General features: G+C 39.8%; 1 protein-coding gene across 4 annotated transcripts in view; it reads left to right on the forward strand.

Moving 5' to 3' along the window:
- The window catches only part of EEFSEC (eukaryotic elongation factor, selenocysteine-tRNA specific), a 124,764-nt gene extending 106,406 nt beyond the window's left edge, over positions 1-18,358 (forward strand). For 3 of the 4 annotated variants that reach the window (XM_053954005.1, XM_053954004.1, XM_053954007.1), the window contains one exon: positions 14,853-18,358. In XM_053954005.1, the coding sequence (XP_053809980.1) occupies positions 14,853-15,037 (185 nt within the window). In that variant the 3' untranslated portion in view covers positions 15,038-18,358. The remainder of the gene's footprint in view (positions 1-14,852) is intronic. The other variant, XM_053954006.1, reaches the window with a different exon arrangement.
- Positions 18,359-21,887: the final 3,529 nt, after the last annotated feature.

Raw genomic sequence — 21,887 nt, forward strand, 5'->3', positions numbered from 1 at the left:
CTTGTCCATTAGGTTGCTGTATTTGTTCTGTTCCAGCCAGCCACTTGTATCAGGACACTTGTTAATAATTCCTGCATCAGAGCCCTGTGAATTGCCTACATCTTATTTCTAAACAGTGTGATCAGCACCTGGAAATTTCAGAAAGATGAAGAGAATCTTTTGGGGTGGTGGTTCAGGAAAGCTAATCTCCTTCAGCCTAAATATGATCTGCTTCCCTGGACTTGGACAGAGGCTGTACCTGTTTTCTGATATTTTACTTGACTAGGTTTTAGAACAGTCTGTACCCCAGGAAGAGTGCAGTGAGGAAGGAAACCCAGCCCTTGGGTGCTTGCCTAGAAAAATGGAAGTATTGCTGTGGCATGGATAGAGGTACTAAGTTATTAATATTTGCTAGGCCTGTGTCCCTGTATCTCTGCAGCTTGTGCTATCTCATTTAAAGTCTGACCTACTGTGCCTGTCCCTTTGTAAACATATCACTGCTCATGGTCAACTTGGTTGGCATTGCTGTTTATTTGGAGCCTGAGTACTATAAAGGAATTATTAGAAAACATTAACTTTTATATTCAAAATTTTATTTCTGGTCTTTGTATTTACTGAGAAAAAGCATGAAAATATTGAACTAAATCTTGATATTTAGGAGGGAAATATAAATAAATTGTTACTTTTAGAATCATGCTTATATCAATTTTAAGCATTTTTATTTGTAGAGTTGACTGATGACATTGCATTTTTGAAATTTACAATATTGAATCAGCTTACAGAGTCCCATGCTGCAAATCTTCCCTTCCTGCTTTCTGATAATCATTGGCTAATTTATTTCTATAAGAACATTTAAAAATATTGTAGTTAAATAATACAAAGAGAATCAAGTTAAGGCTCAGTAGTGTTCAACCAGCATGTGAAAAGCACAATGTCTTAATTAAAAAAATGAAGAAAACTTAGTTATTGGAAAGTATTTTTTACTGCTAGAGAATTTGTGGGTGACTAAGAAATTTATAGACTTGAGTTTTTTATTTTTTAAATAAAAGCCAGATACATGTCTTCATCATTTGGCTTGTTGAGTCAATTTACTTGGATGGAATTTTTCAACATTTAAAACAAATTAAAATTCATGAATCGTTTGTGCTTAAAGGCACGAGCTTATTTTGATACAGCAGTTAAGACTTAACTGGTTACATACATAAAATACTGGTTTGGATATGTAAATTTGGTACTTGCTCCCTTAAAACTGCAGCTGAAAGTTTAAATAGTTGGGATACAGTCATGATTACCTGTTTTACAATAATTATTGTGCTTGAATAACTGTTTATATTAGTGTTGTATCGTGTCTTTCTCTCTTGCTTCCTGTTTCCCTGCAAAAGCAGTGAGTACTTTGCAGGACAGCTGTGAAGAAAAAATTCCACCATAGCAGAAGGCAACAACGTGGTTTTAAAGCTGTTTTGTGCTGCCTTAGTCACAGTCTGCAATTTCTTGGTACTCAGGTGATTTTCAGTTTTGGTCTGTTGATCCATATTCACTCTTGAATTGGGTTTTGCTGCTCTGTGCTGGTGTGGTGGGACTCGTTCAGGAGGGGAAGGTGTTGTTCCAACCAGGGTGCCATCAGTGTTAGATTAGGATCAGCATTGTTTTATTCTGTGCTAAATGCAGCATGTGAATTTTTTAATTGTTTTAATTATTGTGGCCAGTTGATTGCTGGTACAGCTAAGTGAGCTTTTCCACAAACATTTTGTAGATGTGGCAGGCTTTATTGTCAGGTTTTAAACTCTGCTTTCCTGGAATTTGCTTAAAAACATGACTCTGAAAATGTAGGTGAGCAGTCAGTGGATGTCGACAAAAAATGACAGTCGTTCCAGATCAAAATGCCTGTTCTCTTTGAAAACTATTATTTCAAGAATATTTTGGGGATTTTATGTATTCACTTAGGAAGCTCATTTCTCTGCTGCTGTAGTACCCAGGCACCCAGTCACTGGAGCACAGCTCTGGGCACTCTATTGGTGTCAGAGAAGTACCAGCCATGGCTTGTTTTTTTCCTCTGGACTTGTATTGCAGAGGACAGGGGGGAGCAAAGGGGTTTGTGGCTGTACATGTGCAGATGCACATGTACTGCTGAGAACTTAAAGCAGTTAAATTAGAATGTACAATTTTTAAGTAAAAAGAAATGTAAAACAGTAGACAAATTGGGAAACAAAGACAGACTACATCTTCTTGGATGTTCCTTACTAAGGCTGCTTTGTATGTAAAGTCCATAATTTGTATGTAGAAGTCCATAATGGGCTTTCACTGAAAGCTGTGTTCATTTTCTGCAGAAGGGATTTCTTAAAGAACACTGGAATTGCTGAGAATGAGTTTTGATACATGAGCCAGGTAATTAGTGTTTGAAAATCCACTATAACTGGAAAACACAGTGCCAGTGAGAACAAACCTGTCCAGTCTTGTCCCTCAAGTGGCCCCTACTTACTGAGTGAGCCTTGCTTTTCTCATGCAGCCTTCCCTCGTGTTGGACTGAGATCCACCTGTGGATGGGGTTTGAGTGTGGGAGCCTCACCCAGGAACGTGTGTGCCCCGTGGAGCTGCTGCATCTGAGGGTGCTTGAGGACCCCTTCACGATCATTTCACTGTTGGCTGTTGGTCTTGGCAGACTGTGAAAGACACTGGGAGGGGAACACGCTGTGGAACTGTGAAGAGTCATTTTAGGGAAGAAGTATATGAATAATAAAGGAGAAAGAACTGGCAAACATTTGATTTTGTCTTGGTAAAACAAAATTATACAAATTTTTAGTGGGTGGGTTTTTTCTTTGTTTGGGTTTTTTGTTGTTGGCTTTTTTTTTTTTGTTTGGTTGGCTTTTTGGTAGAAAGCCATAGAGTAGAAATTTATGGTTTATTAAAAGACTGAAAACTTCATAGTAATCCAAAACTCTCATGCTGCTTATTCTCTTCCACCTCCTACAACATTTTATTTCCTTGTAATAATTAGTTTGAACTTTCCTCTATTTCTCTGGATCAAGTAATTTTCATACAAGTTTGGGATTTTTTTTTATATGCTTTAAATCTTTCTTCTAAATAATGTTTTTTATAACAAAAAAAGAGCCATGAATACATTATAATTTCAATTTTCATGGTGTGTGGAAGATTTCTGCACTAGGTCTTTATTGTTTTTGAAGAATTCATCACCCTAGTTAAGAAGCTTAATATAAATTAAAGAAGGTATTAAGGAACATTAAGACATCAAAATGTGGAGCGTTCTTTTCCTTTCGATTGCTCCAAATGCAAACAAGTTGAATAAAATGTAATCAAAGGGCCTGTTTGGAGAACATTGAGTGGCTTTACAGCTGTGCTGTAGAGAACCTCTGGTAAGAGCATAATTCAAATAAAAAGGCCTTTCTTTCCTCCTCCTAATTCTCTTTGTTGTGGTGACAACAGAGTACAAGCCCGATAAAAATTTAATCACCTTATCTTTTTAAAGCAAATTGCATATTTGTTTACACACAATATACATAACATGAAAAAGCAAAAGCTGCTATCCAATCCCCCTCCCCTTCTAATCGCCTTAAAGGCCCTTGCCTAGAAGTTTTAAAAAAAATATATATTTAAATGTTTTAGTCTTTATTCTGAAGTCCCATTGTTCAGGATTGCTTTAAAAAGGCAGCCTGGGGAAAGATGAGTATCACCAAACTTAAACTCTGGACCAGGGCTGAGCAGCAGATGCCTGGGATATGTCAGTGGAGTTGGTCCAGCTTAACTGGCTGCTGCGGTGCCTCCTCCACATGGAGAGTCTCGGGCGAGGTGGGAGGATTACAAACGGGCCTGTGGATCGAGCACTTTGATTTGGAGCTGCTTTGTAATGAACTGCCTTTGATTCTGGGGCAGGTCTGCTAACCTGGGCTTCTTCCGCATTGTGTGCATTTCTGAGAGGCTGCTGCAGGAGATACTGGGCACTGCTGCAGGTTTTGTTGTTGTTGTTGTTCCCTTTTCACTGGGATGATGAAGTTTTAGTCCCTTGTGTTGAATGCAAAACATGTTTTCAGTTGTTTCTGCTCACCTTGGTGCACACAACACGAGCATTGTTGGTTTTGTTTATTTACTGTTTAATAGGTCCTGGAGTGCTGACAAAAAACACAATCAAAAGTGCCTTCTGGCCCACTGCTGAGTGGCTCTGGGCTGAGAAACTCCCTCACTGGATGGAAATTTAGTGCCAAAGGGATATTCTATGGTTTTCAAAATTACAAAAGCTCCTGTCCTTAGTGGTTCCTTGATCTATTTTTACACACCTAACTGTACTCTCTGGGGACATGTTTGTGACACTGTTCCTCTTGATCCGAGAATTTAATCAGCAAGGACTACCTCAACAATAAAACTTGTGAAAATCTGTCCTTGTGTAACAGTTGTCATAGACTCTCCCAGATTCTACTGTGTTTATATCTGCATGTTTCTTAGTACTCTGCCAGAAGAGAGAGAGCTTAGGAGATCCAGTGACAGTAATTGTGATTTCAAGACACTGTTCTGAGTATTTTGAATGGTCTTGGGTATTTCACGCTGACCTGCCTGTAATTTTTCTACTGTTGAATTGTAATAAGGGCCTGCCTATAATCCCAAGCTTCCAACATTACATTTATATGCATAAATAATTGATTCCTTATTAGTTCCATTATTTTTTCATAGTTGCTCCTGTTATGCACTGGGTATTTTCCATGCATTCAGTTTTTGCTTCAGGGAGCTTGAAGAGTGTGTGGACTGAAATCACAGCACCAGTGTGAGTGGTGCCTCTCCCTGCAGGTATGCTACAGCACTTGGGCATGATCTCAGTGGCTCTGTGGACCTTGAGTGGCCATAAAATGAGAATAGAGTTGTAATAATTTTTTGTATGATACATCAGCTGGCATAATTGCAACTATATTACTGTACTGAAAGCCCATGGAGAAATTAATTTGAAATTTTCCTATAGGCTAGTGGAACAGTGTTGGATTTGAGGCCAGAAATACGATCATAGTGGTTGTCTTTTAGCTCTGACAGTTGATCCACTGCATTGTGCATACACTTAATTTGTGTAGCCTAGACCTAGTGCATGGTGCACTGGAGTCTCCCTGTAGCCTGTATTAAGGTTAGTCCCTGCTGCACAGAAACACAAAGTCTTGTGGAGCATACAACTCATAGTTGTGTTCCAAGAGTGCGAGGTAGAGAGTTCTCTGCTCTTAGGGAAGTTGTTCCAGGAAGACTTGGCTGACAAATGGTTGTGGTGCACTGTGCAACAGCAGCTGTGTTGGCCTATAAAATGAGGTCAGGTTTGGTACTCTCAGCAGATTTCTGCTGAAGGATGGCCAACTGGCCAAGGAATGAAAACCTTATGTCACGTCATGTCCATGCTGTCATTTAGGGCTGTTGGTGTATTTTGGAAAACCCACTGTGGGAACTGCAAAAACCCACTGTGGGAACTGCAAATAACTGCAAATATGTAAAATAATACACTTTTAAAGTGTGTGTGGCCTTGTGTAGATTTACTTAAGTAATGAGATGGATGCAGAGCAGTGGTGTGATACATGATGGGGATTTGTCAAGTTCAGAATCTGTCCTGCTTTGTAGCTTCAGATGACAGTGGTCCATTTGTACCTGGTGTTTAATAGTTGCATTTTATTTTTGAAAAACAAGGTTAAAAATGTGGTTGTATTATGTAAATTTGGGAAAACAGATAATATATCCTGGTCATCTTGCTGGAAATTGAGCAATATAAAGCTGAATGAATGACATCCTCAATGCACTGTGTTATGCTAGGTCTCCTCAGTGTGGATGACAGGTTTAGGATGAAGAGAGGAGAGGGAAGGGGCAGGCAAGGGAAGCACAGGGAAGTGTACCACTGATACTCAGCAGCCAGCAGCTACGGTGTGGTGCTGGAGTCTGTGCTGCATTTAGCAATATGAAAAATATCAGACTGAAAATCAAGACGCTGACTTCATGTAGAAGGTATGGCAGACTAATTAAAGAAAAAAATGTGTACCAATTGAGCCTATAAAACTCTTCCTGACCTTGAGAAAACTCCCAGAGAGCTGTGGGAAACTCCAATCTGTCCCCTCTGAACTTTTTTGTGTTGTTGTTTAAATATAGTAACTGCTTTTTTAATTAAAAAGAAAAATTAGATGGCATTTCAAATTGTGTCCATGGTGCCTTGGGGACCTATTACAGTACAAATTACCCTCTACTATTTAGTGAGGTCTTGTTTACTATTGTGTGAAGCGAGGGTTACCAGTGTAAGGATGTAGGACAAGAAGGGCCCTTCTTTGAAAGTCTGGCTCTGCACATGAAAGTGACGCCAGCAATTGGAAGCAATTTGTGGAATTGTTTGATTATATTAATTATGGCACCAGCAAACAGTGCTTGGGAAACAGTTTTGTTTTCTTGCATTCTTTCTTGATTGCTTGCAGCAAAAGCCAAGATACAAAATGTGCCTTTAAGGACTGCCAGAGAGCGCAGTTCAAGCCATTGTGTGGAATTGGCACTGAGCTTGAAAGGGTTGTGTCCAGCTTGATGGGAGAGTTTTCCAAATACAGCTTCAGCCTGAACTTCACCCAGGTCAGCTTCTTAAATTAAAACAGCTTCTGTCTTCCTCATCAGGGAAGATTGGCTCTTTCCCTGCAAAGTAGGAGCCCATAATGAAATCCATGTTCTTTCCAGTAGTACCACTTATAATAATCTTTCAGTCCAAAAGCCTTTATAAGCTTAAATTGATACACAAGATTCAATCCTGCTTACCACTGAGCTGCAGCCTTCTCTGATGTGGTACAGGGCACCTGTTCCCTAGTTTATGGGAAGATGTTTTATTTGTGAAGGATTTCCAAGCAGTCTGCCATGCTGAGACTGCAGGAATAGTGCTGCTGATGGAGGCTGGTTGTCACAACAGTGTTTGGGTGGGACATGGGGCAATCTACTTCTGCTCAAAGTGACTGTAAGATTTTTTTTTCCCCTTTGTCTGTCATCAAACAAAGAATTATGGATGTTTTGCGTAGATCCCAAATACCATGCTGAGGATTTAGCACATTTGGAAGGAAGGAGTCTCCTTTCTTGTCTTCTTGAAGGCTGGTTGCTCCCTGGCCAACTTCTTGCTGTAGCCCTATTAATATTTACAAGCCAGGCAAAGTGATAATAACTAATCTTGTACTGGTCAAAAAAAAAAAATTACTCTTCTCTGGAGTTTGAAACTCTAGCAGAATATTTGAGAGGGCTGACAAGAGATGTGGAAAAGGTGGTGTGAATTCAAAATAGAATTATTGGAGAATTATGAAGGGATTTACATAAGTAAAATTCACTGCTGGATCTGTGGAAGTAATTGAAGCTAAAATCCTGAGCTCCTGAGGGTAGCGAGGAAAGAAGTATGTATCCCTTGTTTCTTGAGTGAATCTCTGGTCAACTATTACACTGAAATTGTCTTGGTAATCATATTATTTGTTATCGTGGCAATGAACACCTAGGAACAGCGTAGATTGGCTCCTGTAAGAGAACTTGCATCTCTGCCTAGAAGAGGTTTATAGGTGTTGACCCTGATGTCAGGTAGAGAATTCCTGCCTAAATCCAGTTAGCTCAGGACACAGTTTCTCCTCTGCTCTTTCTAAAGCACAATATATTCATGATAGGCAGATGGGATGGTGAACTAGATAAGATCAGCAGTCTCTAGATGACCCATCATCCAGTCCACTAGATACAGTGTGGTGCATTTGAGGGCCCTATTATAGTGTTTATGGGTACAGCAACACAGTACTTTTGTCCTTGGAAGGCTCACAAAGATCTTGTTTTTCCTGATCAGTTTGGGGCTTTTTTAGTTTGGGTTTTTGTTTTGTTGGTGGTTTAGTTTTTGTTTGGGTTTTTGGTTTTGTTTTGTTTTGTTTGTTTTTTTTTTTTTTTTTGCTGGGATATTGAAGGTGCAAAATTGCATTAATAAAGTCAGAAGGTAGAATTTGGGGTATCTTTAGGGAGAGGAGAAGAGAAGCAGAATTGCTAACTGATGTAAGGAGTTGAAGCAGCAGGATGTTACATTTTGTTGTTCTTGTCCTTTCTGCCTGACTGCAGAGATAACTGTAACAGGACAGGCTGGGCAAACAGATCCTCTCATTTTGGAATGCTTCTGTCTTTTGTTTAAATCAAAACTCCGGAGTGTTACTTTAGAGCTATTACACCAGCTTTTCAAGTTCTTAGGGTGCATAGAAACAGTTTTGTAGAACTGCTGGCATATTTTGGGACTAGTTGGAAAACAAATGTGTTCTTTCTAGTGTGTTGTGAGACTCTGAGAATCAGTTCTTATAACACTGATATTTCTATTAATTTTGCTGGAAACCAATGATAAGTTTATTCTCATTTTGAAGTTAATCAGAATGTGAAACAAATAGGAGTACTACTCTATTTGAACTTCTTTGGACACAGGTAGCTATGTTTTTTTTAAGAATGGATATTTCTAAGGATGGATAAATATATATAGATGTTGCAAGAGAAGAAAAATTAATTAGTTTTTAATTGTGTTGTGCTGAGTCCTGCAGTACTGACAGAAAGTTTCTATTTCCTTTCAGTGGTCCCTCATTGCAGTAAGCTGAGGGAGAGGCTGGTCTTTGTACACTCTCTGATGAAGCCCCTCTGCATCAGACTGTGGCACGGATGTCTCCATCTGGGCCTCTAATTATTTCTGATTTTCAGGTCAACCAGCTTTTGTACTCTCTGTTAGCAAGAGTTGATGCAACCACACACTCTCTAACTGTGTAATTAGGGTTCAGGTTCTGAGAGTTCAATTTGAGGAAATCCTGAAATTGTGCAAACCAGCTGTTACCAATAATCCATTGTGAGTGAGGATTATCCCCAACACTTTGCCTCTTTCAAGTTTTGCTCTTTTTTTCCTTCCCTTGGGAGGAAAGAAAAATGTCTGCCTGTCATATTAAAAGGTTACGTTTGCCTCAGATAAAAATTATTTCCAACATCAAATATGCTACGTTAACTTGTTCTCTGATGTTCAGTCCATTTTTAACATTTGAATATTGATGGGAAACAAGAAGTTGTATGTAGCTGAGTCTTCTACCTGCAGCATTCTAAGGAAGTGAATAGGATATTTTGTTTACAGAAGGGAGAAGCAAGTCCAGTTTCCCACTAAAACTCTGCTCACAAATTCCTGAATGGAATGGGAGGTTTGGCAATAGTATGAGCAAGTCAAGAATGGTCTAGCAATTTCTTAATAAGTAATGAAGGAAGGAATGTCTTCTATTCCCAGGGTAGCTGCTGGTGTAGCCTCAATGTGCTTTTTCCTAACAGCATGGTGAGGATCCTGGGCCAGTGCTTTTCCAGCAAACTGTGGCAAGTACCAGTGCAGGGTAGGATGAACTTTTCATTTTGGCCTGAAAGCAAAATTCTCATTAATTGGGAGCACTGAAATCTTTTAACATGATTTATTTTCCCATTACAGTTCTTATACTGTAAGAAAACTGTGTAAAAATCCATGCAGATACTTTCATATTCACCAGCATAGTGAGCAATAGGCTTTTTTTACAAGTGTGCACACGAGAAGGGAGTTGTTGAAGTTCGGCAAAATAAATTATTCTCCCTGGCTGTGCTGGAAGACATGCCCTGCACCTATATTATTACACCTGTTTTCAATGATGGGTTATCAGTTGCTTAAAAATTGCTCCTGTCTCTGGCTGGACTACAAGGAGATACTGTATTATCTTGCTTCTCATCTAAAGTGTGTCTGGTATTCGGTCTTTAAAATCTTGCATTCAAACACAATGTTTCATTAGCTTTGATGGAGACATGACTATTCCTAAATATTGAAGAGAACTGTGAAAATAGGAAATGGAAATACAGAGATGGGAAATCTGAAAAATTAAGTTGGTAAAGGGGGAGAGAGATAAAACTCCTGAAGGGCTGAATAGCAAGTGCAATTTTGAGTCAAGGAAGAAGGAGTTGAACTTCAGAAAGAAAGAACGGGGACTGTTCCTGGAGACCTTTTGAAGGAGCAGGGAAGCAGAAGGCTAATAAGAAAAAAAGTCAACAAATCTGACAAGGAATGTTGATAAGGAATGACAATATTAAGTGAAGGAGAATGTGTAGTGGAGAAGTTAAAAGTGTAAAAGGCAAAGTAGAGTCCAAGGTTGCAGGTAATAGATGAAATAAATATTTATATGGGGCAAAAGCACAGAGGCGCTCCTTCACCCTGCTGTTGGGTGAGCAAAAGGAATTAGAGGAGCAGATTCTGTGTCAGCTTTCATCCTCCTTCCAGCTGAAGCAGAAGTAAAAACAAAGCAAAAGTAAACCAGATTATGGTGCTGTGTGTGGGTGGTGTGATTTGTGTCGGGGCTGGCATTCCAGGCTGGCTGATGTGGAGCCTGTCCCGGGCCCAGCGCAGATCTGCGGGAGGTGTGCACAGGGCAGAACTTGTGTCCATTGGAGAAACTTCCCTGGAGGGAGGGAGGGAGGGAGGGGAGCTGAACTGATTGTGTAGAGATAAAACTGGATTTTAATCTATACATGAGTAGGTGTCCAGAGTTCTATGGTGTGGAATTTCCGTATGAAGTGGTTAAAATCTGTGTGTTCCCATGCAAATTTCTTGTGTGAGCAATTGTAAAACTCGATGCTGCCATTCATTTAACTGTGTAAGATACTGCAAATCACTAAGCTGCTAGCTACTTATATGTGAAAATTGCATAAAATACTGTGGTTTTCCTTTGTTTTGTGCATGTGAAATGTTTTTTTGGCTTGGAAAATGTTTTTCCTGATTTAGTATTGCTTTTCATTTGAATTTGAAAATGCATTTTTTTATTAATATCACTTATAAATGGATCAGTTTGGACTAAATCCTTCAGGCCATTCTGAGACAAAGGCTATTAAAGAGTCTGTATTTTTATCTGTTAATTATTAACAGCAGTTGAAAAGAATTAAGTAAATTACACTGTTTTGTAACTAGATTTTCATATCTAACCTTAGTTGGTGGATGCTAAAAGTACATTTTGCATAACACCTTGTCTGGGCACTTCTTCTTACAGACATGGTTTTGATGGGAAGGAATGAATTTGCTAAGCTTTCACATATCTTATGTGCCTTTGAGGATGGCCCATTAATAATATTAATACATAGGTATTTTCCATTGTTGTATGCAAGGCATTTTTTTAGAACTTTGAAGCTAAAGTCTTTTTTTTAACACATGGACCTTTTCAATTTAATCCATTAGCAACTTGGCAAAATAAAGTAATTGTCCAACAGAGGAAGAAAAAAAAATCTATTAACATTTGCTACAAATCCGAGTAGTACAGGCAGCACTTAATTAATGGAAGAGATTTCTCACTATGTGTTCAAGCTAACATAGCTATTGTTCAGCAGAGATTAGACCCTTAATGTAAGTAAGTTAAACTAGACCTCCATCTAAAAATATCCGTCATTTCAGCTATTAAAGCTCTGATGTCTTCTTCGGTGACAGATATATTTCCCTTCATTTCCTTGGTTTTGTAAAATGTAAAGTATGCATTGTGTGTAATGTGAGAAATCCACGGAGGTAGATGAAACCCCGATTGTGCCTGTCTCTCTCTGCCTGCTCCTTTGTGCTGCTCCCTGTCTCAGAGCCTCCTCAGCCCTGAGACCTGCTGGCACCAGAGCAGAAAAACAGAAAATGCCATTTGTCAGGGTATGATGCCAGCCACCTAATCTGTTTGCAGAATGAGGGCCATGGGATCTGATTAGGTAATTTAGATACCATGTGAGTTTAATAATACCTGAGCTGCCTCTGGCTGTCAGCCTGTCACTTCACTGGTGCAAACTGCCACGTTCTGCCATTTTTTCTGTAAACTTCTTACCTGGAATACCTTATTTAGTCCAAATAGGTGTTAAGTGCTGCAGGTGAGGTGTACCTTTACTTCTTCTATGTGGAAGTTAGTGATAGGGTGGAGGAGGTGAGATGGCTCACTTTTAACTTCATTTTCCCCAGCAGAATTCCACATGCAGCATGTCTTTTTTCTCGAAAACAGAGTTTTTCAGACATGAGATGCTTTGTTTGAACACCACAGATGCTGTGCCAGGTTTCAGTTGTGTTGGGCCATCCAAGCTGATGTCACTGGTGGGTTTGAAGTTCAGTTTATCCACGGTGCTTATTTCACCCTCATGGCTGAGACTTCCCTGACTTGCTGCTGCAGCCCAGGGTCTCTGTGGGGTGAGAGCCCAACCCCTGCCATGTCCCTGTGGGTAAGGGCTTGCAGAGGCAGCCTGGGTCCTTCAGGTACCCATAAGGGAAAATTTTGGCTGCAATTTTAATGCCACATCTCCTCCCTTCCTCTCTCCTTTCCGCCAATTACCATTTTTTGGAAATTAGCGTCTCGCAAAGGCTGCTAACATAAATAAAAGTGTTTTAGGATTTGTTTGCTTTAATTAAAATGTGTCTTTCTGAAAGGATTTAGTTAAACATCTTTCTTAAACAGTGCAGTGCCAGTAACAGCAACATTTGTAATTGTGATAAGACCCAGAAAGGGAAACCAACTAGAAAGCAAAATGAAATGTTTCTTTGTCCAAAAAATAAATGGTACTCTCAGGAAAGCAGAGGAAACCCTGTGCAGGGACAGTTACAATTAGGTTGATCAAAACAGTAGAAAACATAAAATATTAAATAAATTCTGCAAAGGTAGTGAGTGGGGCTGCATGAGGTTACTCTTTCTGCTGTTTTTATTTTGTTTTCCCCTTTTTTGACTGTTGCTATTTTTTTCTAGCAGCACCCACAATGCTCTCAGAGCTTTCCAAATAGGAAATAAGTTGCTTTTCATGTAGTGATAAATTATTTTTCGTAGTGAAGATGGAGTGATTGTAAGGGTAATGATATTAATGGGATTTATATGAAAGCATCCAATTAAAAAATCGAAACAGCTGCATCAAACATGACTCTACAGTGTAATAAAATCATATAATAAATATGTGGTCCCGCCACACCATATTACCTAGTTTGATTAATTGAACCTTACGTGTGCAAAGATAGTCATTATCAGACTTCTCAGCCATCAAGGAAGAACAGTCTCAATTATTTTCACAATGAAATAATCATTGCTTTTTTTGTGTCCTGCCATCTGGAAAGAGAAAACAGCAGCTGCCATGACTGTGAAATGCATGATCTTGCAAAACTGTACAAAGTTGATTGTGCTTGATGCTGGACTCCTGCAGCCTTAGAGTGGGCTGTACTTTTAGCTACATACAAATATACAAAACATGTTGATTTTCTTCTCTTTTGGACCCTTGCACTTTTCCCCTTTCTTTTTCTTTTTTTTTTTTTTTGGGGGGGGGGGGGAGTGTGGGTGTTAGTTTGGGTTTTTTGGTTTGGTTCGATTTTTTTGGTTGGTTTTTTATTAGGGTTTTTTTGGGTTTTTTTTTTTTGGGGGGGGGGGCTTTTTTTTGTTGTTGGGTTTTTTTCTTTGTTGGCTTTTTTTCCCCAAAAAAAAAGACCCCTCTCTCTGCTAAAGTCTCCCCACTGCAGGGCCTTAGGGATGGTTTACAGCCTCTGGTTGTGAAATGCCAAATGAGCAGCTTCCTGGTTTTGCTTCAACACTTCCTCATTTCCTCCCTTCCCTTGGCCATGCGGTGGGAATGCTGCTGGCACAATTTGCTCCCTGTGACACAGCAAGATGAGAGGCTGGGCTCTGGGGCTGTGTCCCCTTGCCGTCAGCTGTGAGTGGCCCTGGATGTGTCTGAGCTGGAGCAGTTCCCCTTGCCCGTAGACCTCGTGTCTCCAGGAAATCATAAGCATCTCAATCTTTTTGTCAGGCCGTGATACGAGAATCCGCATCTGAATTTCAGTATGAAGAGAGAGAGGCTGATTAAGTGTTTGAGATAAGGTTATGTGACACCACAGGTTAAAAATACCTGAACTGATTTTGGCCCAATGCCTGAAAACCACATTGTAGCATATTCAGGTGGCACTGAAAAAGCTTCTGAGGAGTTTGTTGCCTTCTGCTTTATGCAAGTGCTTCTTCAGGAGTGGTTTTTTAGGAGCTGCCTCTCTCTTGTTTTACAGCTTTTCTTTGGACTTTGCTATCTTGTTTTTCTTATCTAAAATGTTACCAATGTGTTGAGTTATAAGAAAAAATAAAGGTGTAACAAACTCTGGCTGTTTAGGAGGAAAAGGACAAATATTTTTGTTTGGCACAAATGTCTGGAGAAACAGATCCCCAAAATACTATGCAGCTTAATTCTAGTGCCCCTAAGCAATAAGCAGTGCAAGTTGAAATCCCTAACAAATACTTTGTCTTAACAAAATAAAAACAAAACAAAACCTCAACAAACAAAAGCAAACACTAAACCTGTATAATTTACAATGTGCAAGTTATAAAAAAAGCAATGTGCTTTAGGTAAATCCAGAAAATAGGCTTAAAGAAATTCAAGAATCTTCTGAGTCTTGTGACTGTCTATAATTTTAGTGGTTTACCAGTTGTTTTTTTATTAATGACTTATATTTTTATAAATATTCTTAGTGATGACAAGAAACTTTGGGTATGTGTCTAAATAGTAGGAAAGGCCTGCCAAGTAAAAAAGACTTAGACCAGGCAAGCTGGTCTGGCTTGTTTAAATTCTTGCCTGTGTTTAATACTTTAAAAGCTCTAGATGGACACTGAATGATTCAGGATCCTGCACTGGATTTGTGGTATCACTGTTGTGCACTTTATGTTTAAAGACTTCTGTTATTTTCTGTGTAAATTACCATATTGAAGGAGTCTTATGCAGAAATGTGACTTCCCTAATGCATTTTATTTACTTTCTTGTTTTCTTTGCTTGATTTCGGATGAAAACATGCCTGCTCATTTTTTCTAGTTCTCTGAAATGTGATGTTGAGTGTGTTAGTCATGTGTGTTCTTGTTCTTTTACAGATGGGCTGAAGCCAGATACCAAGATGCTGCTAACTGCTGCCTCCAAGAAGAAATCTAAGGGAGGGAAGGGGGATATGACCAAAGAGGATGAAAGCAGCAAGAATGATTCAGCCCAACCTGTTACTATCTCTCTTATCTTTAAAAGATATGTTTTTGACACACAGAAGAAAATGATTCAATCTTGAGGAAACAAGAGAGGCCTCTGATTACACCTAAAAGTCCAGACCCTGAAATGCATTGAGGTGTAATGTGTTTCTTGTCCAAACACATTCGACCTGCTCCTTCCTCACAAACAGAGCCTGGAAGCTTATGCTGACTGTGCCCCCTTCCAGAATCTCTGCAGTCTCATATTGTTCTGTTCAAATTTGCTTATTTTGTCATCTCTGTGATGTGCAGCTTTATGGCATCTCAGAGAATCTCACTTGCCAGATGAGCACCCCTGGGTGTACATTCTAATGCATTGTTTTCCTGGATAATTGTGTTGAAGTTTCTCTTGATTTAGAAGTTTGCCACCAAGTCAGGATGTGAATTTCATGTGACCCACAAAGTGAAGCTGGTTATTCTAGGCTTCCTTCCTTGAGCAAAGTGGGAGACAGAAGGCATACTATTTAATAAGTGAAACCTAAAATGGATGTTCCACATTCCTTCAGTTGCAACTCTGTAAGATGCTATCTGAGAGATGGTATGGATGTTTTTATAAATACAGTTTATGTCTAGAAATGTTTTTCATATTAAACATAATGATCTGTGTAGAGGAGAGTCTTAATTGTTCTGTTTGCTGTTCCAAAGGTCCAGAATTTATCTTCAGTGACATTTTATGTAACTTTTTTATTTTCCTGCCTGTTCTGCAATGAATCCTATTCCAAAACTGTTTTCTTTTTCCTTTTTTGTTTTTCTGTAACCAAAATGCCTTTTGTGTGTGAAAGAAAAAGCTGCCTATGGAAATAGTCAGGGGCTTTGTTTCATTAAAATAATGATAGAAGATTGCTGCATAAGCCTTGTAAAATGAGTGTCTCCAAGATGCTTTAGAAACCATTAGTTTTTAAAAGGGATTTCATGGCTGCTTTAGCTCTTTCTCTCAATTTCATGTCCTAGGCTCATAAAAAGGAGAGCACTTGTAATATCCCTTCCTTGTTGTATGCAAAGTATAGGACACCTTAACATGAAAACTAACAGCAATTCCACAGGTACGAAAGCTGCAGTCTGGAACAGGAATTGGACTCTGGCTTGGCAGCATGGCAAATGTTGGTTCCTGCCTTTTGAACAAAAAGAATACCTGCTTGTTGATGCTGAATAGCAGCCTGTGACCCATTTGCTGAAGTCAGCTATAGATGGTGACCATATGTACACTGTAAGTGCATGTTGCACATGGAGGTAAATAATTGCTACATTCATTCTTATTTATCATGTTATTATATCCCTTGATGGACACAAGTCAATCACATTAACATGATACTGATTTTTTTTCCCAGTCTTTTCCTTTTAATTTTTAGGTAGCCACAGTGGCTACAAATGGCACAGTTATCAGCTATTGAGAGGATATTTACAGCTGGACAGTTGTGAGACAGAGCAAGCCTCATGTCTAAACTAGGCTGATGGTACCCCTTTAAACCAGAACAGAATTAGTGCTTTGTGTAATAATCCCAAACAGTTTCTGCTGAGTGAGTCCCAGCAAAGCTTTAGCACATCCCTTAAGATTATGGGGTATGCTTTCAGTGTGATCCCAGAGGAATTAGGCAACTTCAGCTATTGGCTTAATGTAACTTGTGCTGCCAGCCTTGCTGGAAAATGTATCCTTCTGTAATGGAAAAAATGCATTTCACACCCCTGTCACCTCTCCTTCCCTATTTCTCTCTTCTTCCCAAACACCCCAAAAGCAGTCTTTGGAAAGAATATTTATAATGTTATCTTTCTTTTAAGCCTTTATCAAATCCTTTTTTGTACTCTGCCTAAGATACTGCAGTGATGGAACATAGAGAAACAGATGACATTGAAGGAACAGTGTTACTATCATCCCAGGTTAGTCTAAGAATTATGGGTATAAAAAACCTTAATTAAATGTGCCTAGTTATTAAGGAACTTACACTTGTATCTGTATAGTACTAGTGTCCTTGCCAAATTTTAAATGGGTTGCTAATTTGGAGTATTGGAAAGAAAAGAGGAGTGATCAGGAAAGGTGCTTCCAGAGTTGTTTTCCTTGCACTTAAAGGATTTTGTCTTTTCTCATTTCTAAGACACTTTTGAGTAGTTCTGGAGAGGAGGTTGTCAGTGTAAATGGGGGTATGTATTTTTATAAAAGCCTATCTGATGAATGTTTCTCCCCCTACACCATGGATTGCCCTTAACAGGATCAGTGAGTCTGTTGTTACGGAACTTGATCCCTTTGAAAACTCATTAACCCTGAACACTTAGATTTGCAGTCCTCTGCTTCGCTGAAAGGACTCCTAGTGCAGGGAGTCCCATGGTTTATTTGCTTGGGGTACTCCAAGGGAGTGAGCAGCAATAATTCCAGAGTTGGACCTACATCACTTTCTCATCCAGTCTCTTGTAAACATATTTTTTAAATCTTCTTCCTATCTTCCGTTTGATTTCCAGACTAGCATACTAACTTGGCATTTTTCTTCCATCTTCTCAGTCTCAGACCTGATCTCCTCAGTGCTCCCATTTCCTTCTTCACTCATTGCTTCTCCTTGCTCTGGCTCTGCTCTTGCCCTGGAGATCTGTGGCAGGGCTCCCACAACGGTTGCAGGGAGCCCAGTGAGGTGGGGAAGGTTCTTGGCCTGCAGCTCATCCCCGCTCCTGTGTGCACTGAGGAGCTGCCTCTGTTCAGGCTTTGACCCTGGGCAGCTCTAATGGACCCACAGGAGCAGGCTGTGTCTTCACCTCTCACCCTGCCCTGTCCTTGTGCCTTGGAATCCTCTGCAGAAGGCCCCTGTCACTGAGCCTCGTCCTCTCGTTTTGCTCCTGCTGCAGAGGTTTGTATAGGATACACAGCTGGGGAGGGATCTGATGAAGACTGGGGTTTGGTTTTGTGTTTTTCCCAATGTAGAATTCCAAATGGAGAACCTAAGTGTGCCCAGGAACTTTGATTATAATGTGCTATTACTGCAGATCTCTGGCTACTGTCCTGAGGCTGTTGGATACACATTCAAAAAAGGGTGAAATGGTGGAACAAAATGATTATGGGAAAATCAAAGCTTTAAAAGACATTTGTAGGATGAACAGATGTTCAAACATTCTTTTATTTGGTTTCCAGACAGACGTAGAGACTTTCCTTTCATCCTCATAATCAGTGCATTATGCTGTAATTTGTAAAAATGGCATTAAAAAAATATTAACAGGGTCATATTGTGATCTACTGACTCTGTGTCATTAAGCCGTGAAGTTAAGAACGGCAGCTGGGAGCATGGGTTAAATGTTGCAGAATGTACTGTACTAGCATATATTGTCAGACTGTATTATAATGAATCCAAAATGGAATAAAGATGTAAGGAGTTTTTTTTTAATACTCCTAAGGTTGTCAGTGTTGCAAAACTAGAAATTATTACGGCTGTGCAGATGTTTGGTGAGTAATACATCTTCGGGTTGTGGAGAGAGTAGCAGGGAGAAAAGCTTCGTTTTTACAAGCCTGTTTTCTACTTTTCCTTGGAATTTATTTTGGGACTGCAGTCTGGCTTGTGATCATGCCAGAGGTCTGGAGCCAGGAGGGTCAAAGCTGTGCTCATGGTAGCAAGGATTCAGTAGGTGGCATCCTTTGCTTGGAATCAAAGCTGAGTCTCCCCACCTAAAAAGGGGGTTTGCACTGAAACTGAGAATGAAGGGTTTGCATCAGGCTTGCAACACAGCTCTTAAAGAACAGCTTCTGTTAAAAACTACAGTGCATTTAATGTCTGGGACAGAGCCATCAACTCCAATCTGTTGACCAAAGCCTGAGGCACCGATGTCCTTTCTGTGTATGTTTCTGGCTCAGCTGAAAATAGCTCTGTCTCTTAAATCCTGTATTAGTTGGTTGCAAGAAACTGACTATGAAAAAGTGAACCATCTGCACCAGGGCAGTTTTTGATGTGTACAAGGCATTTATTTCTGGGCAATAGCACTTTCCTTGCCTGTTGGACTCTGCAGTTGAACAGCCACGAGGTGGTAAAGCAAAATGAGAGCCCATCACTGCTCGTGGGGAGTTGCAGTGAAGCCACAGTCCATCCCAGCACTGTTTGCCTCTCACTGCTGGGAGAGCAGCTCTGTGTTTACATCTGCAAAGTGCTCTGGGATCTTGTGAAATGAGGGATGAAAGGCAGCAGAGGAATGCTACCTTATTAGCAGTTCCAAAACCCCTTCATGTTTCCCTTTTAGTTTAATATCCACAGTGAGATGGAAAGCTCTTCATTTACAAACACATGAGTTTTAAACAAACTTGTTGAGGATAGAAATAGAATTATTTTAAGATAGAGACTAGCACTGGGAGCTAACCTGCCAAGCCTGGCAGAAAGGGAAGGACTTTATGACTGCAATCTGTGGTAAGGCCAGTTTTGCTAGATGATGGGCACCCAGAAGGAATCCACGGGCTTGGGGAGGCTGAGTTTAAGCAAGATACTGGCAGTGTTCTGGGATTGCCCACAAATTCTCTGTTCTGTCCAAAAACAGGTTAAAAACATCAGTTTACACTGTAGACAATATATGAGGAAAAAGAGTACAGTGGATCTGCTTATTTCCCATTGACAATGCCAGAATATGGAGTCTTTCTCACATCTCCTGCTGTGCATGCTGTGCTAGTTGAAGTTCCAGTTGTTGGGTTTCCATTCCTCAGTAAGTGTTACAATTTTTATTTTCATTTGTGTGTCTGGTACAAGTGCTTTTCCAAGATGGTGCAATCAGTCTGCAAGACTTGGATCATCCACTTCCCCCTCAAGGAAACTGTTGCTTGTCAAAGGTGAGTCCTCTAAGGGGCATCTAAGCCATCCGTTTCTCATGTGCTTTTGTATACTTTTTCTAGTAAAGGACAGGAGAGAGAATGTATCAGATTCTTGTCTTTTTGTATTTCATAGTCAACTGTGAAATGAACTCATTGAACAGAATCAGAAAATACTGCAAGATCTCTGGTAAATCTCAACCCTGCCCTGATTTACAGGCACATTCTTAAAAACGAGACTGTCTTTTTCACTACTACTGAGTCCTTGCCAGTCCTGCCTGTTCTAGTTCATATTTCTTAACCAAAAGGTAATTTGAGGTCTGGATAAAGTGCTCCTAAACTGACAACCCCAGCGGTGAATGAGGTGCCTGCTAACACCCTTGCACTGGGAATTTTGGCTAAACTGCTCTAATTACTTTTGATCCTTTCAGAAAACTAGGCTGTTCATTAGCTCTAGATTGTTCTGTTTGGATCAATTTCTTATCCTTTGAGTGGGAGTCATGCAGCTTTCTTGTGTTTTGGTTGATCATTCTGAGATTTCTCAAGGGCCTCGTTCATGTCAATCAGAGACTCCATCCTTTTTGGACCACAAAATTGCTTTTATTAGGCTGTATGTGGCCCCCATTCAGATGTGTAGGAGCAGATTCTTTTATACTATTTTCTGTGAAAACTGATATTTTAGTGCCTATAACTTGAGTCTTGACAGTTAGGAGTGATCCATGCCCTCATGGTGAATTCATTCCCAAAACAGCATTCCAGAAGGACAAGCTGAAACTTAGAGCCCACACAGAAGTTTTGCCTAAATTTCTTTGTTTTTGCTAAAGTAAGCGATCAATCATCTGATTTTCTTTCTTAAGCCTCACTTACAACCAAAGCTGACTTGAACTCTGCACTCTCTGAGAACGTAGTTTTGTTACCTGGAAAGATCAAGGTCTTTCAGAAGCTCTTCTAGACACTGTTATGTTACTGAAATATTATCTACATTGGTACCTACCTCTGTTAAATGGATATGGGAATTTTTTTTTCTGCAGAGAGCTGGTCATGCTATTTGTGAGAACAGTAGAAATGCAGATGGGGTACTTAAGTTACTTATTGTGCAAGAATAACTAAAATTATTCCTCAAAAAAAAAAAAATCAGGCATCTGAGAAGTGTGTTTTCTCATGTACATCTTACTTGTTTCATCTTTAGATGAACTAAGGTAGGTTTCAATTGCTGATGAATGTGGAAGGGAAAAAGAAAGGATGGTTTTGTGTCATCTTGTCTTTTAAAAATAGTGTTGGAAAGCTCTGTCAAGAGAAGTATTTTGTTCTGAGAGAAATGCAAATCACTTTATACCTCAGTGTTGGGGCGGGGGTTTGTGTTGTTTTTAACTGTGAAGAACCCCACTGGGTGAGTGGACAATTTGGTCTCCATCCAGTTCTAAATTGAGCTCCAAATCTCATTTGCCATCTGGCAAAGCATAGCATGACTGGGCAGTTTCAGGCAGAGGTCTGGATTTAGAACCTCTGTGGAAGAACGCAGAGGTTTGCCAGATTGGAATGAAAATAGAACTGTCAGAAACAAAACTCAAGGAGAGGCAGGGGTTTAGACTGAAATGTATTTGTAGGGACCTTAAACTGCTGTAATAATGGTATCTGTGCACATTTACTTAGTAATTTATGTAACCTGTTGTTACAACAGGTACATAAATCTTTAAGCATCACAGTTTAACATACACAAATTCCTTTAAAGCTGAAGTTGCTTTAAGTGAGATCAGTACTGAGAAAAGCTCTTACAAAGTATTTTGAGTTCTCAGTACCAAGTTCTGACAGTATTTGACAATTTTTTTGCTTTTGATATATGGTATATTTTAAAAACACATCATTATGTACAACTTGCACTTACTTATGTTTGTGTGAAGTGAATCGATGCCCAACTGATGGGTACAAAAGTGGGAGAATGAATTTGGTCAGTTGTCCACTGCCACGTGTGGTCCGCAGAGGTGGACCTGAGTCTTCAGACTGTGACTCCTGCTACTTCTCTTCCCACGTTTCCCTTGCTGCCATGTGAAGGGCACTGATGATTCTGCTGTTGCCAGCCTTGAGGGTAGTCTGGACTCCTCAGAACATTTCTTTCCTGCGACAACAGT

The sequence above is a fragment of the Vidua chalybeata genome, chromosome 12 (assembly GCF_026979565.1).
Source record: "Vidua chalybeata isolate OUT-0048 chromosome 12, bVidCha1 merged haplotype, whole genome shotgun sequence".
NCBI classification, from domain to species: domain Eukaryota; kingdom Metazoa; phylum Chordata; class Aves; order Passeriformes; family Viduidae; genus Vidua; species Vidua chalybeata.